This window comes from Plectropomus leopardus, chromosome 22, assembly GCF_008729295.1.
Source record: "Plectropomus leopardus isolate mb chromosome 22, YSFRI_Pleo_2.0, whole genome shotgun sequence".
NCBI classification, from domain to species: Eukaryota; Metazoa; Chordata; class Actinopteri; order Perciformes; family Serranidae; genus Plectropomus; species Plectropomus leopardus.
Genome location: NC_056484.1, coordinates 13,901,206 through 13,924,638, shown reverse-complemented (window position 1 = coordinate 13,924,638; position 23,433 = coordinate 13,901,206). Strand labels below are relative to the sequence as shown.

Below are 23,433 nucleotides of genomic sequence, written 5' to 3'. Positions count from 1 at the left end.
AGGAATGATGTTTTTCTTTAGGCCGACCCAGAAGCTAACCTTGCCCTGGTTCCCCGTTAAAAAGCCTGTGGGATTTTTCCGTTGGTTTTTGTATCACTGCAGACAGTAAACTCTGTGGCAAACAAATGTTTTGTTAAGCAAGATAATCTTCACAAATCAACACACCATCAGGATTTTTGACACCTAAATCCAATCGCCAGAAGTAGAAAGCTAACATTAGGTGATACCACTGCGATCGTCTTTTTTAAGACACATAAAAGCTTCAGAATTATGAAGTGGGCTATTTACTGACATATTTTCTGTCCTAGTACCTTGTGTTAACCACAGACCTTATTTAAGGCTTGTAACCAAAAACCCACTCAAAAAAAACAACATTTTCTTTGAGACAAGGAACCAGAGGTGCTAAAATCATGGATGTATTAAGAAAATCTGGATACAGCATAGAGGTGAGGCCCTGTTCATCCCTGTGACAGCTGCTAAGTAACGTATGAGGCAAAAAGCAATTTATTTCGTTAGTATGAAATTATCTGGGTCTTTCACATTACACGGCCCACAGAGCATGCGCACTGCTGACTTATGGTAAACTTAATCAAATCTCGATTTTGAAATTAGTCATTTCGCAGAAGTTTTGACGCTCACAAAAATGTATCCAATGATTTACAGACGTCTCTGGGACGTCAATGGGAAAAAGTCTTTCTGAGCCCCATGGCATCTCGTGACGTAAAATTAGCTTCAAAGCCTGCCACTCTCCTTTGGGGATTGGCTAAAATGCTAACTCTGGGTTTTAGGTTCAGATGGGATTTAAAATAAAAACGAAATTTTGACCTTAAAGTTGCTTAACTAACCTTTAAGCCAAAATAGAAAAGGCTGTTAGTTTTGCACCACCGCCTTACCTCTCATAAATGACGAACAGTCCCTTAGCATTCAGGTAGCATCAACAGAGGGAACCAACACGGGGGCGAACCACGACCGTTACTTACCGCGTTACTCTGTACGTTACTTCATTATGCAAATTAAGGGAAAAATCAACCTTACACGAGATTTAACGGTTCAAAGCTTCCCCCACCCCCCTAAATTCACATGGGAACCCCTTCACAAAAACACACAACATTTGCTTGGGGCGTCTGAATCCAATATTTCTACTTTTAGCCTGTTGCTGTTTAACAAATTATTTTTTTCTAGTGCTGGAGTCACAAACGGGCTTAGGAACCATTTTTTAACAGTGCGACCCAACACGCAGGGGAAGGAAAACGCTGACGGACACCACAGGCTGTAGTTCCACCAATAACAAACCTGCTAGCTTGACTCGGCTTAAAGAGTATTGTTTGTGTTAATCAGTTCAAGTGTGTGATATAATTAGGTTGTGATCTAGAAGTGAATTTAATAGAAAACGTTCGGTTTAGTTTTATACAAATTATTTGTTGAGTAAATGATTCTGCAGCTTGTAATAAACGTGAATCAGCAAACAAATGATTCCGGCTAGTGTTAGCTAACAGGCTAATCAGCGATATGCTCCTGTAGCGAGGAGTCATGTTAGCTTGCTAACGATTTGGAGTTATTGGTGGAAGACATGTCCTGAGACTGATTTGGTGTTTGGTTTGGTCGTTAGATAATCCGTTTATTAGTCAAATTTCGATCTAAAGAGATCAACCACGGTTTTGAACCGGTTCAGATCATTTCCTGACCGGGGAGCCTTCTGCTGACAGGATTTTCTCCAGGTGAGATGACATTTACACACAATCAGACGATACTAAAACGTGTTGAACACAACAGTTAATGTGTATTAATGCAGACTGATCTTTCCACCACGTCAAATAACAGTTCCTTTACTGTACGAGTAAATGACGGGTTTGTAAATGGACGAAAAAAATCCTGTAATAAGCAGGGGCGTCCTTATCGATGAGGACAGACGGGGTTTAGCTCGGACCTTTTTATGCATTTTAAAATTCAAAGTACACATCTTAATCATTGAGATACTGAAAAATGTACCATAAAAAGTGTAATTTACTTTCCAAAAACTTACTTACTTTCCATCGCGATTTGTGATAGTAAAAAAAATCGATGTCAGTCATTAGTGTTACTGTTGAGTAGAAACTGAATACTTACAACTGCTGTCATTAAACACGTATGGACTAAGAAGTTGGTATAATTATATTAATTCAACTACTCAGCAGTACATAAAGTATTTAAAATGACCTCCATCTTCATCAGATGCAATATTAAAGTGATGAACATATTTTGAAATGAACCATCATGCATACTTACTCGAAGTATATTTTGATGCTCATACTTTTATATTTTCCCTTAAATTATATTTTGAATGCAGGGGTTTTATTTGGAAAACAGTATTTCTAGACATTTGCTACTTTTGCATGAATAAAAAAATCTAAATAGTTGCTATGTGTTAGTTTACTGGAATATTAAATGGGTTTTTTAATGGGTAATTTAAGACACTGATCATGCAGTGTAGTGTATGCACTGTTAATAAGATGTTACAATCAGAATGCAGTTTGTTGCCAAGCAGGTGTTTACATACATGAAATTTGCTTTGGTGTTTTGATGCATAGACAAGACACATAAGCATAAAAAATACAATAATATTTAAAAAAAAGTACAAGCATGTACAATGTACCTTAATAATAAAAGCAGCTACAATAATGTGCAAAGATATATTTGAGGTTGTATAAATGTTCACAGTATTAAAAACAGAAAAAATATGCAATGTTTAGAGACAGTTGTCCAAAACGATTTGTTAATGTAACGCATATACACAGATGAGAAGACATTAATGTCAAGCGTAGTGTGTTGTGTTTATATTTGTACAATATTTGTTTTTAATTTAACTTTAATGTGACTGCTGTCATACAGATTTCATACTTTAAACGTACTGCATATTGCAGGGTTTGTGTTGTTCTTTTATTATTATATTTTGCCTTAATGTATCATTTATCTGAGGTGGTGTGGAGGAATTTATTGAAATCTCAAGCTTGTGATTTGTTTTCCTTTCAGATCAGTACATACTGCAGATTTTCAAAATGAAGATGTTCTCAGTGTCTCACAAGACGGTGTTCGTGGTGGACCACTGTCCCTACATGGCTGAGTCAAGTCGTCAGCAGGTGGAGTGCGATGTGCTGACAAAGAGTCGAGCTCAGGGAGTTATTCCTTTGGCCCCTGTGTCCAAGTCCCTGTGGACCTGTGCGGTGGAGTGCTCCATGGAGTACTGTCGGATCCTCTATGATGTTTACCCACTGCACAAATTGGTTTGTGTCTTGTTTTTTTGGCTAAAATGTTCGAAGTCCAGCTGTTTTCTAACTAAATGAGAGTTTTAATCAATTATGTTAACATTTTCTGCCACCTTTTGCTTGACAGATTAATTACATCGTGAGTGATTCAGAGTTCCACATCTTGAATAGCTGGAGGCAAGAAGACCAGAGCACTCACGAGGTGATCCACCGTCTACAAAAACCCAGTCCCACATTAACGATTGAACGTTAATGCCGACACAGTGCATTAGGTCCTACAGTGACTATTATTGCATTTTCAGGCTGTGTTTTCTGCTTCGATTTGCCACATTTTGGAGAAGTGCAGTAATTCTAACAAACAAAAGTTACCACATGTTTGCAGAAGTTTTCGTCAGAATTGGATCTGCGATATGACTTTGCGGTTTTTCCTCCACTCAGCTCATGTCAGCTCTGGCAGCTGTTGGGCCACCCAACCCACGTGAGGACCCAGAGTGTTGCAGCATTCTGCACGGGCTGGTCGCCGCGGTGGAGTCGTTATGCAAGATCACAGAGTTGCAGCACGAGAGGCGCACCACTCTGATGGACACAGCTGAGAGAGTTGCCAACAGGGGTCGTATTATCTGCCTAACCAATGCTAAAAGGTAAACGTCCTCATTAATATGATGGAAAATCAGCAGCCGCTGATGTCGATAGATTCATGCGACTCTCAGCAACTGCGTATTATCACCGTCTTTGTACTTTACATGCACTTTTTCTTTGTCTGTGTTTTATCATTTAAGCCCATCATAATGCGCTTCTCTGTTTTTTTGCCATACAGTGATACTCATGTGCGCATGTTGGAAGACTGCATCCAAGAAACTATTTTAGAGCAAAACAAGCTGGCAGCAGGCTCAGACAGGTCAGTACCAGGTGATGTTCAAAGATCTGTGTCACTCACTTGTTAAATGATTTTGTTTTAATGTGGTTGAAATGCGGTATTGATAATTCTTCCATCCAAGAATCTCAGGTTTTTTACTTTTGAGAACACAATAAATGACTCTTAGATTTACTTTAGCTATTTGTTTTGTGTTTTAGGTTGATGGCCATCCAGCAATGTGACCTGGTTCTGGTTCACATCTACCCTCAGGGTGAGGACACGCTGGTGTCTGACCGACCGAAGAAAGAGGTGGGTGTTATAAAGAAAGACGAAAACATGACACTTAATTCTAGTCTTACATAGCCGCACCTTTCTCGCTCTGAAGCAGCACGAAAGAAAGGTTGTTTTGAACCAACCATAATTCTGCGCTCAGGGTAAAAAAATGCTCAGGGTTGTTTGTATTTCTTTAAATAATTCACAGCTGTCACAGGTGTTTCAGTTTTGATTAAACATTTGCTAAAGGCATTTAAACAAAGTTTTGTGTTGGAGTTTGTTAGTAACAAATTCTAAATTTTGACAAATATTTTCATTTTTATTGTAAATGCACACTGGTTCCAAATATCGTTTTTTGGTCTCATTAAGTATGAATAATTGGCATCGGCTCTGAAAAACCAGTATCCATCTACACTTAGTGTTCTTTTCATAAATCTCTCACTCATTCAGTCTCTGTCAACTCAACCACTGCAGTGTCGTTTGACGTCATGTAGCGACAGAGTTTTTTGAAAACAGACCGTCTAAAATCTACACCCACGATCTAAATCCTGTTGTCCAGGCAACTTGATCCGGGATTTAAACACAATGCCAAATCCGAAGTTCACGATCTCACTGCATCTTCTTCTCTTGTTATCTCAGATCTCCCCTTTCCTCACCAGCGAGGTTCACAGTGTTCGTGCGGGACGGCACCTTGCCACCAAACTCAACATTCTGGTCCAGCAGCACTTTGACTTGGCCTCCACCACCATAACAAACATCCCCATGAAGGTAAGGGACTGCTCGCCCTCCGTCTGCCCTTGCACATGCCTCGCCAAAATTACAACTCACATAAATATCTTTTTTTTTTTGCTAGTACAAAAACTGTCATGTCCAGAATGCAGTGAACCATTCCCTCATTTTAATTTTTTTTTTTTTACTTTCCTATTCTCTCACAGCCTTCACATTATTGTTTTGCTTGCTTAATCTTTACGTATGAGCCCTGACTCACCAATAATTACTCATGATATTTTTTTGTTGATCTCATCTGCATGCTGATTTGACTGTGACTCTGCTGCTGGTTTCATGCTGTATTTTCTGTTTTGCTAGCCCACATTAAATGTTTGCGAACAGGTTAGTACTCTTATCACACACACATCAAAGTGAGGAAGGGTCAGAGTTTACACCACGTAGTGTACAGTGTATGTTTGGAGCTACTACTGCCGCATCAGGCCTACAGTGTCATTCATATGTTTTGATGTGACAGCTGGTCCACAGATTTGCTGGTGAGGCTCCAGTGAAGGACAGGCAACTCTGGTCTCATGTAGAGCTGCAACTTCCCATTATTGTCATTGTTTAATTAATCTTTCAATAAATCTATTCTTTGTTTGGTCTATAAAATGTCAGAAAATGTCGATCAGTTTTCCTCAAAGACAAAGAGAACGCTCTCAAACTTCTTGTTTTGTGTAAAACACAAAGAATTTCAGTTTACTGTAATAGAGGAGTAAAGACACCAGAAAATACTGGCATTTAAAAAGCTGAATTTTGACTTTTTTTCCCTTAAAATGTTATTCAGAGCAATTGCTCATTTATCAGAGTAGTTGGGGAATAATTTAATAGTTGACAACTTCTTGGTCAAGCGATAAATTAGTGCAGCTCTAATCTCACGTGGACACCAAGATAATGCAGAGTTTGGGGTCTGCTGGGAAAGTGTCAAGCTTGCATGCTAAATATTAACTTGTTATTATTATATATATATATTTAATCAAATATTTTATCTCATTTTTGTTTTAAATGTTTTTTTGAATTCAAATTATTCTTGCAAAATCAACATTTTTGGGGGCTGTTTTGACTTTTCTGCCAATGACAGATTAGCAAAAATGTAAATTCAACTGTTTTTATGCCCAAACATCTTTGACCAGCGTTGCCTCTTCTGAGTTATCAGTGTCTGTCAGGTGTTTACACCTTAAAAGTTGTCCAAACTCTCCTCTGGTCTCTGTTTCCCCATCAGTTCCCACTCATTCCTCCTTTAGTGTCTTGGTGTGATCCGTTGTGTTGTCTCAATAGTAGTTTTGTAATCCTGACCTGTAAATGTCTAAACGTACCACCTTAAGCTGCCTTAAAACGGCTAGAAAGTTGTCAAGTTCCGAGTTTGTGATTAAAATATTTGTTGATAAATTAATAGCTGCCAGGCTGCATTTTTGGACTAGTGCTGGTTTTGTAATATTAGGAATCCATGATTTATTTGAAACAAGCGTAGGCTCAGTACTCTGTGAATTTAAGGACATTTGCGTTAAATACTGGCCCCTGATGGGAATAAAGAAATCATGCATAAGTCACCCAGAGAGCTTTTTTTCCTTTTACGTTGTTCATGATCATTTCCCTTTGGAACATGAAATCAGCAGTGTTAATGTTTGTTTGTGCCCGTGTGTGTGTGCGCGTGCCCGTGTGTGTGTGTTAGTTTGCACATTTGAAGCGCTGACTTCATGCTGACCTGTATCTGTTGTTGTCTCTGCGGACGGACAGGAGGAGCAGCATGCCAACACATCAGCCAATTATGACGTAGAGCTTCTGCATCACAGAGACGCTCATCTGGAGTTCTTCAAAAGCGGTGAGTGCTCTGGTTAAAAAAAGAAATATAAATCAGCAGAATCCTGAAACCTTGTTCTATTAACTACAGTAAAGCATTACTTTATGAGCGCCATATTAGGAAATCTACAGATTCTTTATATGTATGCCTAATATTGATGTTTTTTTAATCCATCAATTTATTTCCAGAAATTATTAACAATTCATTTGTTTGTTTTGTGCAGGAGACTTGCATATGGCTGGCACCAGCACTCGAGAAAATGGACTCAAAGAGACAATTACACTGAAGTGGTGCACTCCTCGCACCAACAGCATAGGTGGGCACAATCAGCCAAACTTCTCATTTGTCATTATTTAAATCAAAGGGTTGTACGTTTTAAACACCATTTAGAAACCGGAAACCGTCACTATATTTGAAAAAAATAAAATCTCTCTTCTCCTGATTGCCTTTAATGATATTTTCTGGATCTACCACAGCTCACTTTATGAAAAGATGCACAATATTAGCCTTTTGGAAAATATTCCTTCAGACATGAGGACTCACACAGCTTTAGTATGAGATGCTTGATTTAGTTGTATTTATTTGTGTTTGGTTTTTGTTTTTTTTCACCACAGAGCTGCATTACTGTACGGGAGCCTATCGCATCTCCCCCACAGACGTTAACAGTCGTCCCTCGTCATGTTTAACAAACTTTCTCCTCAATGGTAAGCTGCATTAACCCTATTTTTTAAAATATTTTATTTATCTAGTCTTTGACTTTAATCTAATAATAGTTACACATTGTGTAGTATATTGTATATATTCTTATTTGTTCTATCTACTAAGGTACATATTGTGTTGTACATTGTTGCATGATACAAATGTTCTATTTCTAACTTTACAGAATAGTTTTATACATTGTATTGTAGCATAAGGCACATAGTTTTATATTCTGACACACTCAGCATATTATGCGTATTTATAATTTCCATATTCACATACTAGTGTTTTTGTTATTATTGTATTTCTACTTAATATTTTTACATACTTATTTTCACTGTCTACAATTGTCTATGCTCGGCGTCAGAGCGACTGTAATGAACCACAATTTCTCCCAAAAACTTGAGCCTTCACTAGTGATCACCAAAATTCCCTTCTCCTGAATCGATCTGCAGTCTAACAGTTTGGCTTGTCGGTCGGCTGCTTCTTTTCTTCATGGCCCACAGGTCGATCGGTGCTGCTGGAGCAGCCCAGGAAGTCGGGGTCGAAGGTCATCAGCCACATGCTCAGCAGTCACGGAGGCGAGATCTTCCTGCACGTGCTCAACAGCAACCGCTCCACCCTGGAGGACCCGCCCTCCATCAGCGAGGGCTGCGGAGGCCGAGTCACCGACTACCGCATCACTGTACGTTCAGCTCACACCAGCTGTGTTGTGACATGCATCAGTAATGCTTCATCGGTTACTTTTTGTGTCCGTTTCAGGATTTCGGTGAATTTATGAGGGAGAATCGTCTCACCCCTGTTTCAGAGTCTTCCCATGATCCTTCGGGGAAGCTGCCAGTTGAGAGAGCCAAAGCTCAGCTGGAACGCCACACTCGATATTGGCCAATGATCATCTCCCAGACCACCATCTTCAACATGCAGGCTGTAAGCAGCAGGCAGAGACACTAGTTTACTTCTGACAAAACCTTCAGTCACACAAGTGAAGTTTCCGTCAAGCTCCAAAATATTCGTCTTCTTTACACAGAAAGAATAATCTGCCGTTTTGTTGTTGGCCGCATCCTCGTCATCCTTCATTCCTCTGTGTGTGTGTGTGTGTGTGTCTTCCTGTTTTCCTCCTCCAGGTGGTTCCTTTAGCTAACCTGATTGTGAAAGAGACTTTATCTGAGGAGGACGTTCTGACCTGCCAGAAGACAGTTTACAACCTGGTAGACATGGAGAGGAAAAATGACCCGCTCCCCATTTCCACCGTGGGATCCAGAGGGAAAGGCCCAAAGAGGTTTCTGTCCAAAACAAATCTGCATCACAGTTCATGTAAACAAACAGCAGAGTCACTAATGTTTCTACGTTGTTGTTCTCTCCAGAGATGAACAGTATCGTATAATGTGGAACGAGCTGGAGACATTAGTGAAGACTCACGCCGGGGCCACCGACAGACACCAAGCGGTACTGGACTGCATCATCGCCTGCCGCAGCAAACCTCCCGAGGAGGAGGAGAGGAAGAAGAGAGGGAGGAAGAGGGAGGAGAGGGAAGACAGGGGGGACAAAAACGGCAGCAAGGACGCAGACGACAAAAGCTGGCAGGAGTCGGAGAGGTCAGTGGTGCTCGAATGTCTATACGTAAAACAGGAATGTTTAACATGGTTTTTGGACGTGATGTGTCACTTAAACCCTTTGGAACCTGAACAAATAGGCTTGATTTCTTTCAAAAACATGGGAAGAAGACAATGAGCAACTCATGAAGAAATAACCAAAAAAAATTAGCAATCAATTAGTAAAAAAATACAAGAAAATTACCTAGAACTTTACAATTAATTCTGTAAAATAATGTAAAATATAAAAGTATAATTGTAATAAATAAAGATTTACATATTTTTTTCCTTAGCTTTAAAAAACAAAAACAAATTGAAATGTACTAATGTACTTCAACTTACTAAACAGTAACTTTTTACCATGTTTTCAAAAGAAAACAAGCCAATTTGCTCAAGGTTCAAAGGTTTGAATACTTGTGAAGGCGTCTGACACAGCACAAGAAAAGTGAAGGGAGCGTCAATTCAGGTTTCAAAGACTGAAACTTCCTTTTCCCTTCATGCTCCTTCATGTCTTTTTGTTGTTAACCTAAAGACTGAAGGTTCTGCTGGATAAAGAAGAGCCGGAGTCGGAGGTGATCAAAGATTCCCCGGACTCTCCAGAGCCGCTCAATAAGAAGCCGCGGCTGTGCACGGAGGAGGTTCAGCCTCCAGAGAGAGTAAAAGGTACCAACTGCACACAGAACATTCAGCAATGCTGCCCCCATGCATATCTAAACAAAACTGGCATTTTTTATGTTTTTCCATATAACTTTTGCCCAGAGGAGATAACTATATATATACTTTAAGGATCCTGAACCTAAACATATATATACATATATGTTTAGGTTCAGGATCCTTAAAAAAATCTTAAAAGGCATTGAATTCATAAATCTAAAAATAAGGCCTTAATTGGTATTAAATGGACTTAAATTAATATTTCAAAAGTCTTCAAAATGCTCAGACATGGAAAGCAGTTTTTTATGAATTGTTTTTTTCTGACATTGCATTTTAAAATCTCAAAATATTTGGTAACATCTATTTTTTTTGGTTGAGTAATTTAATAAATTCCTTTTCTTAAAGTTGTCACGATGTGAGTACAAGCAGTGGAATCTCGCATGCAGATTGAGAAACACAAAATCGCCCAGAAAACCGGCCAGAAATAGTTTCCCACTTCTGTTGGTAAACCAGAGAAATACTTTAAAGAACACATTCATTGTCTTCAAGTGTTCCACTTTATCATTTGACATATATAATTTAACTTTTTCTCATTTTTTATGTTACAATAAACATTTCTTCTTCTTCAGTTTTGGTTATTATAAATTTGGGGTTAAACTTAAATCTGAGTGGCATTAAAAAGTCTTAAATCCATCTTGCCTTTAGCTGCAGGAACCCTGATATTACCAAAGAGTTGGGCTGCCAGGTTAAAGGTAAAGGATGTGGGCTTACCTGTTTCTTTGCTGTCCCAGCACTCTCAGACGTCCGTCACTCGGTCAGCTCACTCTCCGCGGTCAGACACTGCTTCGCGTTTGTCCGTCTATTGACATGAAACATGTGAACAATAACTTTAAACAATAACTTGGTCGGTAAAAAGAGGAAACTCAACCATCTGTTGTCCTCAGGGCACTCAGAAACGTCTCTCATCCACTGCCCTTCTCACCTGGTCCCAATCATCTCACTTAATTACTACTACCAAACACAGGCTCTATGCCAGGTAAGCCCCACCCTCCCAGCCTCACAGCCATGCAGGGCTGTTAATAGCAACAGTGTGCCAAGACAGTGTAATAAAATACAAGCAAATTTACCTCACGTTGCCTTTTAGTTAATTTTGGTTTAACATTTACAATGTGCACTTTGATGGGTGCTCTTATTGTGTGACGTCAGGCATGAAGTTGGGGTTGATGGATTTGCTTCATGTTTGCATTTTCCTATGACTTCAGAGAGGGGATCACAATGATAAGAAACAAAATAAGAAAAACAAAGTAAAAAAGTTAAACTTAAAAAAAACAAACTTTTTACTCATTTACTCATACGGCCAAAACAAAACAGCAGCTGTTGAGTCGTGGATCAAACAGCATATGAAATAGTTCAAAAGACTTTTGTACACTTTCATCAGCTCGTCATTGAATGTTAGTAATATTAGGAGGTCTGGAGGATGAGGTAATTTGTAACAACGATGGCTGTGCCGCAGGTCCTGTCTCCCTCCTCTCCATGTGGAGCAATCGCATCTCTGTGGCCAACTCCAGGAAGCACCAAGAGTTTATTGGGAGAATGAGCTCCGTCAACAACAAGTTTGAGCTGTACCAGCAACTCAAAGACGAGAATGGGTGCGTGTGAAATATCGGTCATCAGTCAGTGAATGAGCATCACATTCCTCTCACACTGAATGTGTCCAAATTGTTTCCCATGTCTTAATAACATTTGGCCTTTTTCTCTTTGACAGGATGGATGTTCATGAAAATGGCAAGGCCACCAGATGATGTTTCCATGGAACCACTGCTTCACCCTCACCAAGGTTGAGATTTTGGACCACAGTGTTTTTTCTCACTTGGGTGTCATCTTAACCCCCCCCCCCCCCCTCCCGCCAAACCAAGGACATCAAATAAAATAGACAGTGAACTCTAAAGGAGGAATTTATACGTTTTTTTTACTCATTGTTTTGTAGATAAGCTGTGTAACAAAATAAAAGCTGTCAATAGAGAATTTTGTGGTTGTATATGGAAGTGATGAATTTTGATGTCTGATTAACTTGCAGTTGGACCACAAAGGGTTTCAAAGTTAAAGGTATACTATGCAGGATTGCCACTTACTGTTTATAACACCAGTGAAACCCAAGAGTCACTATGATTTGGTGTCACGCCTCACTATTCTTGCATTTTTTGTAAACTGTGTTTATTGGATGCGTGCTTCCTACAGTCTAGCAGCTGCTCAATGCCTTTTAAAAAAGAGTGGGGGTACGCGCCCGTCAATATCCAGAATACAGAAAATAGGAAAACAGAGGCAGAGGGCAGTCTCTGGAAAAATACACAACCCCACCCTTCTAATGGGTCATAAATGATGATTGAAAGGGATTATTTCTGTCTAATTTTTCCATTACCTTCAAACCAATCTGCTAACGTTTTACAGGGTTAAATAGCTTGTGAAAGGCGTCTCAACACAGCCCAAGAAAACTGATGTTGAACCGTGTTTTAAAGGGTTAAGAGTCATGATCCTGAACATGTTTTCCCTCTGTGGGGCTGTAACTTTGAGGTTCACTTAACACATGATGTATGTTTTTGATATTAGATTCTTGAAAAGGGAGGACGAGGCTGTAAGGCCCTGTCAGCTGTTTTAGTTCCTCGCTCTTGTGTCGATGGGGGTTGCCCCTCATCGTCTTGTGAAAGGCTAATCCACAGTCTCAGCGGTGGTGGAGGCAGTTCAGGTTGGAATAGCGGAGGCCGTCTCGGTCTTATGGCTCTCAGATTGCTGCTGTGAAGTGACAGCACCCTGCTCGCAGGCCAAATAGCGACAGTTCTTGATCTGCTGTGACCTCTGCAGAAATAAAGAACTACAGCAATGAGGAGGACGATCAGGATGAGAAGGCAGACGACGAGGAGGGCTGTAAACATGCCGGCCATCCACTCATAGTCGGTGATCTGTTGCGAGGAGGTGGTGATGGCTGGAGATTTAGAGACACAGGTATTGGAGGTGGGACTGAGGGAAGTGTTGGTGCCTAAATTTGGAGTTGGGGTTGTGTGGACAGCAGGTGAAGATCCATCAAATGCGGGGGTAGAAGTAGTGGAGAAACAGTCTCGTCTGAAGCTCACCGGTCCAACTTTAGTGATGGGGAACTCTGGCAGCATTACCTCCCTGAAGGCAGGGCTGACTGATCCATCTGCAGCTGTCATCGCCTGCCACATGCTCTGAATCTGATCAACACGGCAGCGTTTAACTCTAGTATGTCCTGCCCCGCACAAGCTGTAGTTGTACCAGGACACCACAGTGGACCCGGGCCTCATGGAAACAACAGATAGGTGGCGGCTGCTGGAGCTGTTAAAGAAGCGGGACAGTTTTCTCAGCAGCAGTTCCACCCTGCGGCGCTGACGGAGAACCGAGTGCAGGCTGCGTTGAGCTGTCAGGGTGAAGATGTGACAGGGGTCTGCAGCACTACGACGGAGATCAAGGGTCAGAGGCAGCCATGTGCTCAGGCCCTGTCTGTCCTGAGCTGCCAGGAGGAGGTGCTGAGGAGCAAACTGCAGGTCCACCTCCAGAGGGACACCGTGAAGCTCCAGACCATCCAGTGACAGCCAGGTGCCAACACTGACGGGAGGCCCGTCAATCAACCTGATCTCCAGGGAAAGAGTGTGTGCATCACCGTCTTCTGGGTCTATGAAGGTTTTGGGTGGGATTGAGAAGTGGAAGGGGAAGCCAACAGTGGCTGTTAGTGCTGGAATAGACTGCATCACTTTGGGTGGAAGATTCAAGGTGCCTGAAACATAAAATAAATCAATAAAGTATGGCACAGAAATATTGAATATACATGTCTGTGAACAAACAAATATGTAAATAATGTTTTATTATTATCATTATTAATTTATTTGTATTTCTTTTTTAGATGAATTTGTACATGTAGAAATTAAATGTTCATTTGCGAAAGCAAATTCAATGTGAAATGTAGAAGAAACCTTGCAGAGTTTTAGACCAATAGTATTTATTTCATTAATTATGTACATTTTTTTTAAATTAAATTTAATTGAACATAATTCATTAATTTGACTTAATTATATTTTTGGGGAAAAAAAACAGTAGTCCCATTTGACCAAAGATTAAATATTACACAACAAAAAGCTTGTTCAGAAAGAGAAAAAAAATCCTGATTTTGACTATTGATTAAATATGTTTTTAAATTTTCTGTGTTGTACTGTTAAATATTCGCCCAAATCATGTCTGTACCAGATTTCAAAACTTACATCCAATTACAACAAATTTGTTGCATTTTTCTTATCATACTAAATATAGTCTTTTAGGAATAAGTGGGTTAATGTATTTCTGAATATATGTATCCACATAAAGTTCCTTGCTCCGTGGTAACAGTGCCGTTGATGGTACTCACTTGAGATGGATGCTGAGGAAAATGTTGAATGGACTGAGCTCTCTCTTCTACATGAGGAAAAGCCTCCAGCCTGTGACGATGGTAAAAATGCAGTTGACGTGCCATAAAGTTGACTCAAAGACGTGCTCCGAATCATCCATGTGAGACATCCTTTTGTGATTGGTTCACAGCTGTCTGTAGCACATGATTGGCGGATGAGGGCAAATGTGTCCAGTGCATATGATGTGTATGTGATCACCGAGAATCCCTCCAGAGCAGGAAGAGTGAGTGAAATGTCCATTTGTGTAGTAGCTGTTGTGTGGTCTATTTCCATGGTGGCATACAGGTGCGTCATTGACACCAACAACAAAGACATAAATTCACTGCTTGCTAGTTCACTTAAAACTGAGGGAAAGGGATGCATTGACAGGTATTTCCTGGATGTCTGGGTTGAAAAGAAATATCCACCTGAATCAAACATAAAGAACTGTGACAAAAAAGCAGTCTTATCTTGTGAATCCAGAACGTGCTTCTCTGTGTTCTCTATATTGGTACTTTTGATTTGTGCGGTACATCCACTAACATGATCCTGCGTCACAGACTGGCCACATAACGGGAATGAAGGATCAAGACTGTGCATCTGATGAATGAAGGATGTAGCGTACAGCTCCTGAACAGTAGAGGGAGCAGTTGGATCAGACACTGGTTGAGTGTGCTGAGATGCTGAAAGAGGAAGTGGAAAGGTCACGCTTGGTCCTGCTGCTGTGTTTAAATTCATGGCTGTAGATGTTCCAGTGACTACGGACATGGGGTGAAACGAATCAATTTGCAGAGACTCCCCAAGCTGCAGTGTTTGGAGTGCTTGTTGCACACTCTCATGGGCTGAATCAGATGGCTGTTCTTGAAAGGGCTCGTACTTGAATGTAGATAATGCGACAGAATGGATTTTAGTTAAAGAACGGCTCATTTGAAGAGATGTTGGTTGCAGGGACATGAATGAAATGTCTGAGTGTAACAAATATAGTCCTGTGTCTGATATCAACGTTAAGTTCGATACATCTGGGCGTTCAATATTATCTTGCAAAGAGGAGACGGCAAAATCAGGTAGCAAAGATTTGGAGAATGTTAGCAGAAGTGGCATCATGAATGACGATGCCAGTTTTACAGACTCTCCTGTAAATACTGGATTTGCAATACTGGGTGTCTCACGTTGTTCACTAAAAAAGCCGAGCTCTGAAGGTAAAGCTGGAGTAAATGTCGCCACTGAGGACTCAAACAAGGTCGTCGAGAGCGAAGACTCCAATTCAGTTTGTCCAGACAGTGTCAGCTGACCCGGTAATGTGGTCGCTGATGCACCCTGAGTTGTTACATTCAGCTTAGACTTTAGATCCTGATTCAGAACTGAAGACAGATGTTTGACTGTATAGGAGTGCTGAGTAATTGAAATTCGTTCTGTCATTAAATTTGAGGGTGGTGACACATCGGGAAACAGCCAAGTAGACGATGTTTTGTTCGATGGTGGCAGTGAGTGTTGCCTCTTTGATGTGGAGTTCAGTAGTGGCACATGCATGTCATTCTCTGTTGGAGGTGGATGAGAAGCAGATGGAAGATTATAAAGTGTGTCAGTGTGGTCCTTAATAGGTCCTGGATTATAAATTATGTGACCTGTGAAAAAGAAAACGCAACAGTTCAGCACAATATAAAAAAGTACCAGTCTCCAAAAATGCTATAAAAATTCAGTTTAAACACAGCTATCAATTTTGTTTGCCTTTTTTCCCCACCTACATGCATAAAAGATATGTAGGCACAAAAACCACATGCATTCCTTTTCCTGCACATAAACTGGTATTTATAAAGGAGGAATGTGTGCACCTCACGCATCCTTCAGACTGGGCATACACAGAGTTTTATCTAAGACAGCTGCAGGTGATATCGTGAGAAGCTGATTAAATTTAAGTTGAGAGACAGAAAAAAATGTTTTTAGGCTGTTTGAAGTTTCACTCATTGTGTTAATATTTGGCTTTTGGTAAAATGTCAATCAATTACGCAATCATAAAGTCAGTCTAAAATTATCTGAGAGATGAACTCATCATGATTTAAATTTACATTAATCTCCCTGTTAGTGATAGTTTAATGTTATCCTGTGGAGCATTTTGTAAAGTCAGTTCCACAGGAGTGTTATGAATGAATAATTGGTCATCTTTTTGACGTTTAATAACAGTGATTAAGTGGTGCTGCTTTGGCAACACAGGCAAAACTCTTCTTGATGTTTTTTTTTTCCCCTCTGCAGCAATTTGTGGAGTTTGAGTTGTGGGCTGGATAACTGAATTTTTAAAAAAATCACATTAATTGCTGGCTGACATTCCTGTTTTTAAGAGACTGTACAACGCTGAGTTTTAAAGCTAAAGTAATGATACTTGAGGAATCCAGGAATATCACAGCTTCTCAGGAATGGGGCTGAATAACGCTCTGAATTTTAGCTAAAATTTGGCGATGGAAAAACAGCATGTTTATTTCCTTTAACGTCTGACCTCCAGGTATCTAAATGAAAATGGGTTTATACTAGTCTCATGCAGTTTTTTGCTGTCATTTGATTCCTCATCAAGTCAATCTAGTAAGAATTGCTTTATCTTGTCAATATGGACTTCATAAGTGTTTTGTAATGCAAACTAATTTATTTGACAACATGCAATTAACCACCATTAACAACTGAAATTCTGTGATTTAGGATGATTAAAAAAACCTAATCAGTGCTATTTCTGGGGAGGTGCATGTCACGCTATAGTGTAGGTCTGACTGTTGTGCATGTGGGATGTGCATTTTGTTTCTGCTGTCTCCATGTGTCCAAAATACAAGTTAATGGGTTTACTTTTGTGTGTTTGTTTTTTTAAATCCACTTGATTTTTAATTCATGATGTATTTCCTCTGAATCTCAACATAATATCCAGCTCTAACATGGTCATTTGTTTTCCATGTCATTCATGCTTCTCATATTTCCTGCACTACATTAGCCCATATGTTCTTCCATTCACTGACTGCCATTCAGCGGTGGGCCTCTTTTTCAAACAGGGTCAAGTCTTTATAGTGTATGACTGGAATGACGAGGCACCCACAACAATCCCATACAGTCATATAGAAGTGAACAGCAGCAGACTTACCCAGTGAGCTCACTGTGGACTGGCTCTCTGAGTCAGTGAGGCCGGCTCTATAAGACCCAGTCCAGAGGGGGGTTTCCTTCTGGTGGGGTCGGAGGGTCAGACCAGTGGTGAGTGATTTTCTGTCTGCTGCCTCGTGTGTCAGAGTGGAAGTGACACCGTAAGAGGCTGAGGTCAGAGGCACTGCGGGGTAAACACTGTGCAGTGCGGATGATGCTAACAGTGTTGAGAGAGTGGTGCCAGCTGCAACAAAAGTTCTGACTGTGGACATATACTCAGGCAAAAAGGGTAAAAGAAATGTGAAACTTCCAGAGATACTTCGTGATGTAACTTCTGATATTTTCTCACGCCAGCCAGTCACTTCTAAAAGAGGTTTTGTCCTTGAGGCAGCTTGATTGATAGCTTTATGTTGCTCCTGCTTTGGAGAATTGCAGCCAAAGTCCACACATACAGATGTGTGCAAACTTGTCAAAATAATTTTTCCAGTGAACACTTGATGCTCCAAGACAGCATTGACCTGTTCGCTGTATGGGTACAAGGTGGTCTGCCCTATGGAGAAAAGCGAACTGGGGGACAGCTGTAATTGTTGCATGTAATGATTCGTACCTTCAGTTGCATCCTCTGTGTGTGTCGGCGCCGGCCTTGTCTCTATCTGGTTAACAAGCATCAAGACGTTCAGCAAGCTTGGTTCGGGCTTGGTCGAAGGCAGGGAACGTATGTGTGAACGCTCTGGTTTCAAAGTCTGATGGACTTGAGTTGGAGGAGGGACTATCATATTTGGAGTAGGTGTGAATTTTAGCCTCTGCAAGTCTCTGTTATGTCGGTCCCTTCTGGTTCCACAAAGCACCTTCCATCCCACAACAGGAGCTTCCAGCAACCTGGCCAACCCTCCTGTCCTCACACTGTAGTCCAGCACCTTGGCTAAATCAGATTGTCGTCTGTCTCTTTGACAACCAACAGGCCACAGAAGCTCTGCAACATCTCCTGGAGCATCTTGTTTCCCACCTTGCTGACAAACTCTGAGCTTCTCTTGTTGTTCTATGATCGATTTTCTTCTTGAAAACAGGTAGACAAAGCCCAGTGGCAGGTGCAGGTAGTCAGCAGTGATGCTGACCAAACGGATACGCTGGCTGGCATCAAGAGTTGTGGGGTTCAACTGAAGTAGAAGGTTAGCCCAGATGGTCATCTCCCCCTCAGAGCAGGACAAAGTATCTCTGTAAGACACAGAGACGAAGCAAAATCTGATTTTCATTCTTTTTAAAGGATAAATGTTGAATGTAGAAGAGGAGAGCTGTTTATGTAGGATTTGCAAAAGTTCACAATAGAACAATATGTTCAATGTACAGAGAAAACAGGCTGAGATGTGCATTGATGTATCGCATATGAACAGTGTCATTGGCAGTGGGGGTCCTGGGGCTTTGTTGATAAGGCCCCCTGCCATCAGGATAGAAACTGTTTTTGTGGTGTGAGTTTTTGGTCCTGATGAACTGCAGCCTTCTGCCAGAGGGGAGTGAGTTAATGTCTGGGGTGGGAGGGTTTCCTGCCCGCCTCAGGGTCCTGGAAGGATGTAAATTTTAAGCCAATCACCCTCTCAGCAGAGCAAATGATAGGCTGCAGTCTGCCCTGGTCCTTGGCTGTGGAAGCAGCGTACTAGATGGTAATGGAGGAGCATAGACTGTACAAATAATGGACGTAGCTACCGCAGTGTCACCCATTGGTTTGTGGACTCCTGTTTTGAGGCTTCAGTTCAGAAATTTGGTAGTTGCTGTCTTGAGTTTTTGGAGCCAGAAGGGACCAGATATGGAGGACACAGCCTTTGACTCAGAGCGACCCATCTTTAGATACCATAATCACCTGTGCAAGTACTTGGGGTACTCAAAATACAAAACACTTACCTTGCTTGGTCCTTGTCAGTCACTGTTGGGTTTAGGATGTGCAGGGTGAAGTAGGCAGCACACTGCTCTCCACTAACAGACACTTTAAGGTGGTATGTCCCACAGTCATCAGTCAGAGCCAGGCCCTCTAGACTGCTACTCTGTTGTCTAAACACCATCCAGTGAGGCAAAGTCCTGTTTCCATAAGCCTGCGATAGCTGTGGGGAGAAGTAAAACATATATTAGTTGTTACACAGATACACAGTTGATACACAGAAACAACATTGGAGCCACTTACGGTTGTCAAATAAATATTCAGTTAACATGTAACAGCTCTGGTGGACATTTCTGCAGTCAGCAGGCCAGTGACACACTCTCTCAAAACCTGCAACATCTGTGGCATTGTGTGTGATAAAACTTCACATTTTAGAGTTGCCTTTAATGGTGACCCTCCCAACCCACACCTGTACAGTAATGATGCTGTTTAATCAGCGACTGATTAGTCACAGCTGTCAGGTAGATGGATTAAAGTGCTTACTAATATGGATTTTAACAAATTTGCAACCAAAATGATAAAAAAGTCCTAGATCTTTGACTAAACCATCCCAAAAATGGCCCCAAACACCATGTCTCAAGAAAAACAAATTATACCAATACAGTCTGTATATCTTATAATGGAAGTCAAAAACTAAGCCCGCAGGCGGCTTTACAGTGAGTTTATGACCTGGGTTTCTGCATCCTGGGCACATTTTTCCAAGTTCAAAGCATAACAATATTACATTAAAAAATGAGGTGAACCACATAATATGCCCACTAATTAAAGATATTCCAAATATGACAATGTAATTCATAATAAGCCATCCATCCACTGTCCCCCCGCCAACCCATGGGGACCTCCGTACTTATTATAATAAGTCATGACTGGCAGTGTTTCATCCTGACTGTGGCCTGTCGTCTGTCACGTAGACGTGACAGGTTCCACCCAGCCACGTTCTCAACTGCTGCCGACCTTTTGCGTGTCATGCTGCAGCGGCAAGTGCCTACCATCTGTCTGTCCATCCACATGTAACACTGCAAATGGTTCTGTCCGGCCTTGTTCTCAGCTGACGCTGTCCAGAAGCGTACCATGCAGACACGAAAGGTGTTTTAGGTAGCATTTATTCATAATGTTTGGAGAACAAACCCAACACCTGCAAAATGCCAAAATGCTAACAGCTATACAATGAGAAATTCTAACATCGTTACACATTTATAATATCCTCAAACCCATTTTGATTCCAACCTAAGTTCATCATCTTTCTGACATAAGAGTCCAACATATTTCTGACATAATGACATCGGGCACCAGCAGTGTTTCTTGGAAGATTTTTCTTTTATTTTTGTTCAATGCTGATCTCACCTGGTGTTGCCGATTATGTCCCAGGGTTGCAGGGATGGGCATCTTAAAAAAGAAATAGGATCCTGCTTCAGATGTGAAGTTGGGAAACCCGCCATCTTCTGCCTTTAAAGGACAATGTTGCATTAAACTTTGATTGTGCTTCACGTTCTCCAGCAGCAGCAGCAGCAGCAACAGTTTGGGGTAGAAGTCCCAGGTTTTACACGACAGGGTGATCTTCATGTAAAATGGTCCAGGGTGCCTAACTGGGAGGTCATCCATGTTTTGTTGCTACAAAACTTAAATGAAGTTAGTGCTTAAACTATAGCACTCTGTTTTTTTCTGTCCCATCATTTACCTTTTTTTGGCTTGGAATCTTACCAGATATCCAGTCCATGCATTTTTCTGGCAACGAAAAGCAATCATTTTCACTGAGTCCACTTAAATGTTGCTCAGGAAAATGTGCCTCCTTCTGTCCAGCCTTTTTCATCAGTCATGTGTGTGTCCTTTCTTCCCATGACACTGTGCTGTGCACAGAGGAAAGCACCCAGAAGTCCCATGATGTTTCTGCTGTCTGCTTAAATCACCTGTCAGGTTAAAGGAGATGAAAATTCCAGGAGACTGCACGTAACAGTGCAGCAATGTTTCATCTGCACATAAACAATGAAGCAGCGTCATCAAACAGTGTTTGTTTACAGCAGAACCTGATCCTCAAAGTCACTTTTTGTTGCTCGAGGTCTAGTTACAAGTCAGTAGTGGTTACTAGGAAACCCGCAAAGCTACCGGAGAGTCTTCCAGTGACTTTTGTGACTGAAGATCACAGATGGCTGATCTCACTTTAGCCTCTCGGTGCCTCAGAAAGTGCAGAGAATTTAGAGTTTGTGTCAGGACATGTTAGGAATGACAGACTTATAATGAGTGTAATCATAATTAGTTATGTTTTGTTTAAATTGTGTGCATGTAAGTGATGTCTTTGAATGTTGTGCACCTCACCTCACCTTTGAGAACTAGGCTTCACATCTCAAATATTTCTCTACAACATTGAACATTCATGGTTACAGTGCTTCACAGTCAAAGAAATAAAGTCTAATAAATAAAAAAAAATAAGACATCTGACAAAAATATACAAAGGGAACATACATAAGGTCACTCTTTGAAACCTGGAACGACATCAGATTTCTAGTGCTGCATTCAGACACCTTTCACAGGAGTTTAAACCCCAAATACCTGGTTTGATTTCTTTTGAAAAAATAGCTAACAAGGCAATGAGCAACTTGGCAAGAGATGTCTAACAAATTGCAAGAATATAGGAAAAGGTGACAAGAAAATGGCTTAAAAATATGTTTAAAAAAAGAAAGAGAAATTATTATACATTGATAATTATTTAAAAATAGGAATAAAATGTCCAGAAAACTATACTTAATATTATATTGTTATTAACTTTTTTTAAAGATCAAAATAATTACCTTTGTCTATTTAAAAAATGTATTTACTTTTGCAAAATGTCAGGCAATTTAATTGTAATTCTTAACTTGTAACTTCTTTCCCTGTTTTTGATAGAAATCAAGCCAAAATGCCCAGGTCTCAAAGGGTTAACTTGAACATAAAATACCACAAGCAATATATAAATACCCGTTCAAGCAGATGGTTTTTAGCTGCTCTTTAAAAGTCCACAGAGACCAAAAGCTTATAGGCCGACTGTTTTAAAGCTTAGGGACTGAAAACCAGAGGTTGGACTCGAGTCAGATTTGAGTCACAAAAGTAGCACCTGCAGAGATATGACATCAACTTATATTCAGTTATATGTGTGTTTGTTGGGCGGATAAGACTTCATAGGATTGCAGGGAGGGATTTAAATGTATTTTAAAGACAGATAGAATTAGTTATTAATGTCATCTTGATAACCAGGAGAAGTGTCTCACAGATTGTAGTGCGTCTGGTTCACAGAGCTGAACTTTTACATGTTATGAATGACTCCACCATGTCTTCTTTATAGGAAATAGTTGTTTGCTGCTTCATTAATGCTCTGAGTGTTGCCTACAGAACCTTTAATGAAGGACGTTCAGACTAATACTCTCATGACAATGAACCCAGTGAGACGAAGACTCAGCAGGTGTATTCATCTAGAAAATTTATGGCAGATATACATTTTCTGGTTTCACACTTCTTGGATAATATAGTTAGTTAGTATAGTTATATTTTCAAAATTTTCAGTACTGTTAAATGTTCAGTTTGTTTTACTAATAAAAATATACACTGTGCTCATGCATAATGGTTACAAAATTCCACCGTCTAAATTCACAAAGCATCTGACCAGTTTAAGCTGGTTAAAGTTCCTCCTTTCCATATTTAATGCTTGGTATTTTCAGTAATGAATGTACTGAATAGTCAACTTGCATTATCTGGCATTTAGCAACCTGTGGGAAGTAAACTGTTTTGATCAGGTGGTATGTGTAGAAATAATATTGACACAGTGTTGCCACAAATTGTCACGTACACTGTATTCCACCCTTTTGACTTCAGTTTTCCTCCTGCGGTTATTTTTGGCTTCACTTGGGTAACTCTACCACGGTTCGGCCAGCCTGGGTTATACAGAAAGGACTGGATTCAAGAGTTTAACTCAATACTCAAGCAGTGAAAAAATAATTGGCAACTATTTTGAAAATCATTTAACTTCTTTTTTCACCAAAAATCCCAACAATTGGTTACAGCTTCTTAAATGTGAGTATTTACCCTTTTCCTTATAATATTAAA

The 23,433-nt window shown here is 40.4% G+C and overlaps 1 protein-coding gene across 1 annotated transcript; it reads left to right on the top strand.

Annotated features, from left to right (window-relative positions):
* The first annotated feature begins 1,267 nt into the window (after positions 1-1,267).
* On the top strand, positions 1,268-11,907 carry ints13 (integrator complex subunit 13). Its single transcript, XM_042511250.1, has 17 exons — positions 1,268-1,718; positions 3,010-3,260; positions 3,370-3,444; positions 3,681-3,883; positions 4,060-4,140; positions 4,317-4,407; positions 5,011-5,139; positions 6,874-6,958; positions 7,161-7,253; positions 7,552-7,641; positions 8,143-8,321; positions 8,399-8,563; positions 8,761-8,915; positions 9,001-9,231; positions 9,761-9,891; positions 11,396-11,531; positions 11,648-11,907. Exons 2-17 carry the CDS (start codon positions 3,036-3,038, stop codon positions 11,682-11,684), a joined length of 2,106 nt encoding a protein of 701 aa, XP_042367184.1. The 5' UTR covers positions 1,268-1,718; positions 3,010-3,035; the 3' UTR covers positions 11,685-11,907.
* The last annotated feature ends 11,526 nt before the right edge of the window (positions 11,908-23,433 follow it).

Bases quoted from the DNA above. Each gene is read 5' to 3' on its own strand.
- ints13 (XM_042511250.1), top strand. From the start codon at position 3,036: ATGAAGATGTTCTCAGTGTCTCACAAGACGGTGTTCGTGGTGGACCAC. The intron at 3,884-4,059 runs GTAAACGTCCTC...TTTGCCATACAG, and splicing joins TGCCTAACCAATGCTAAAAG to TGATACTCATGTGCGCATGT. The intron at 4,141-4,316 runs GTCAGTACCAGG...TTTGTGTTTTAG, and splicing joins CTGGCAGCAGGCTCAGACAG to GTTGATGGCCATCCAGCAAT.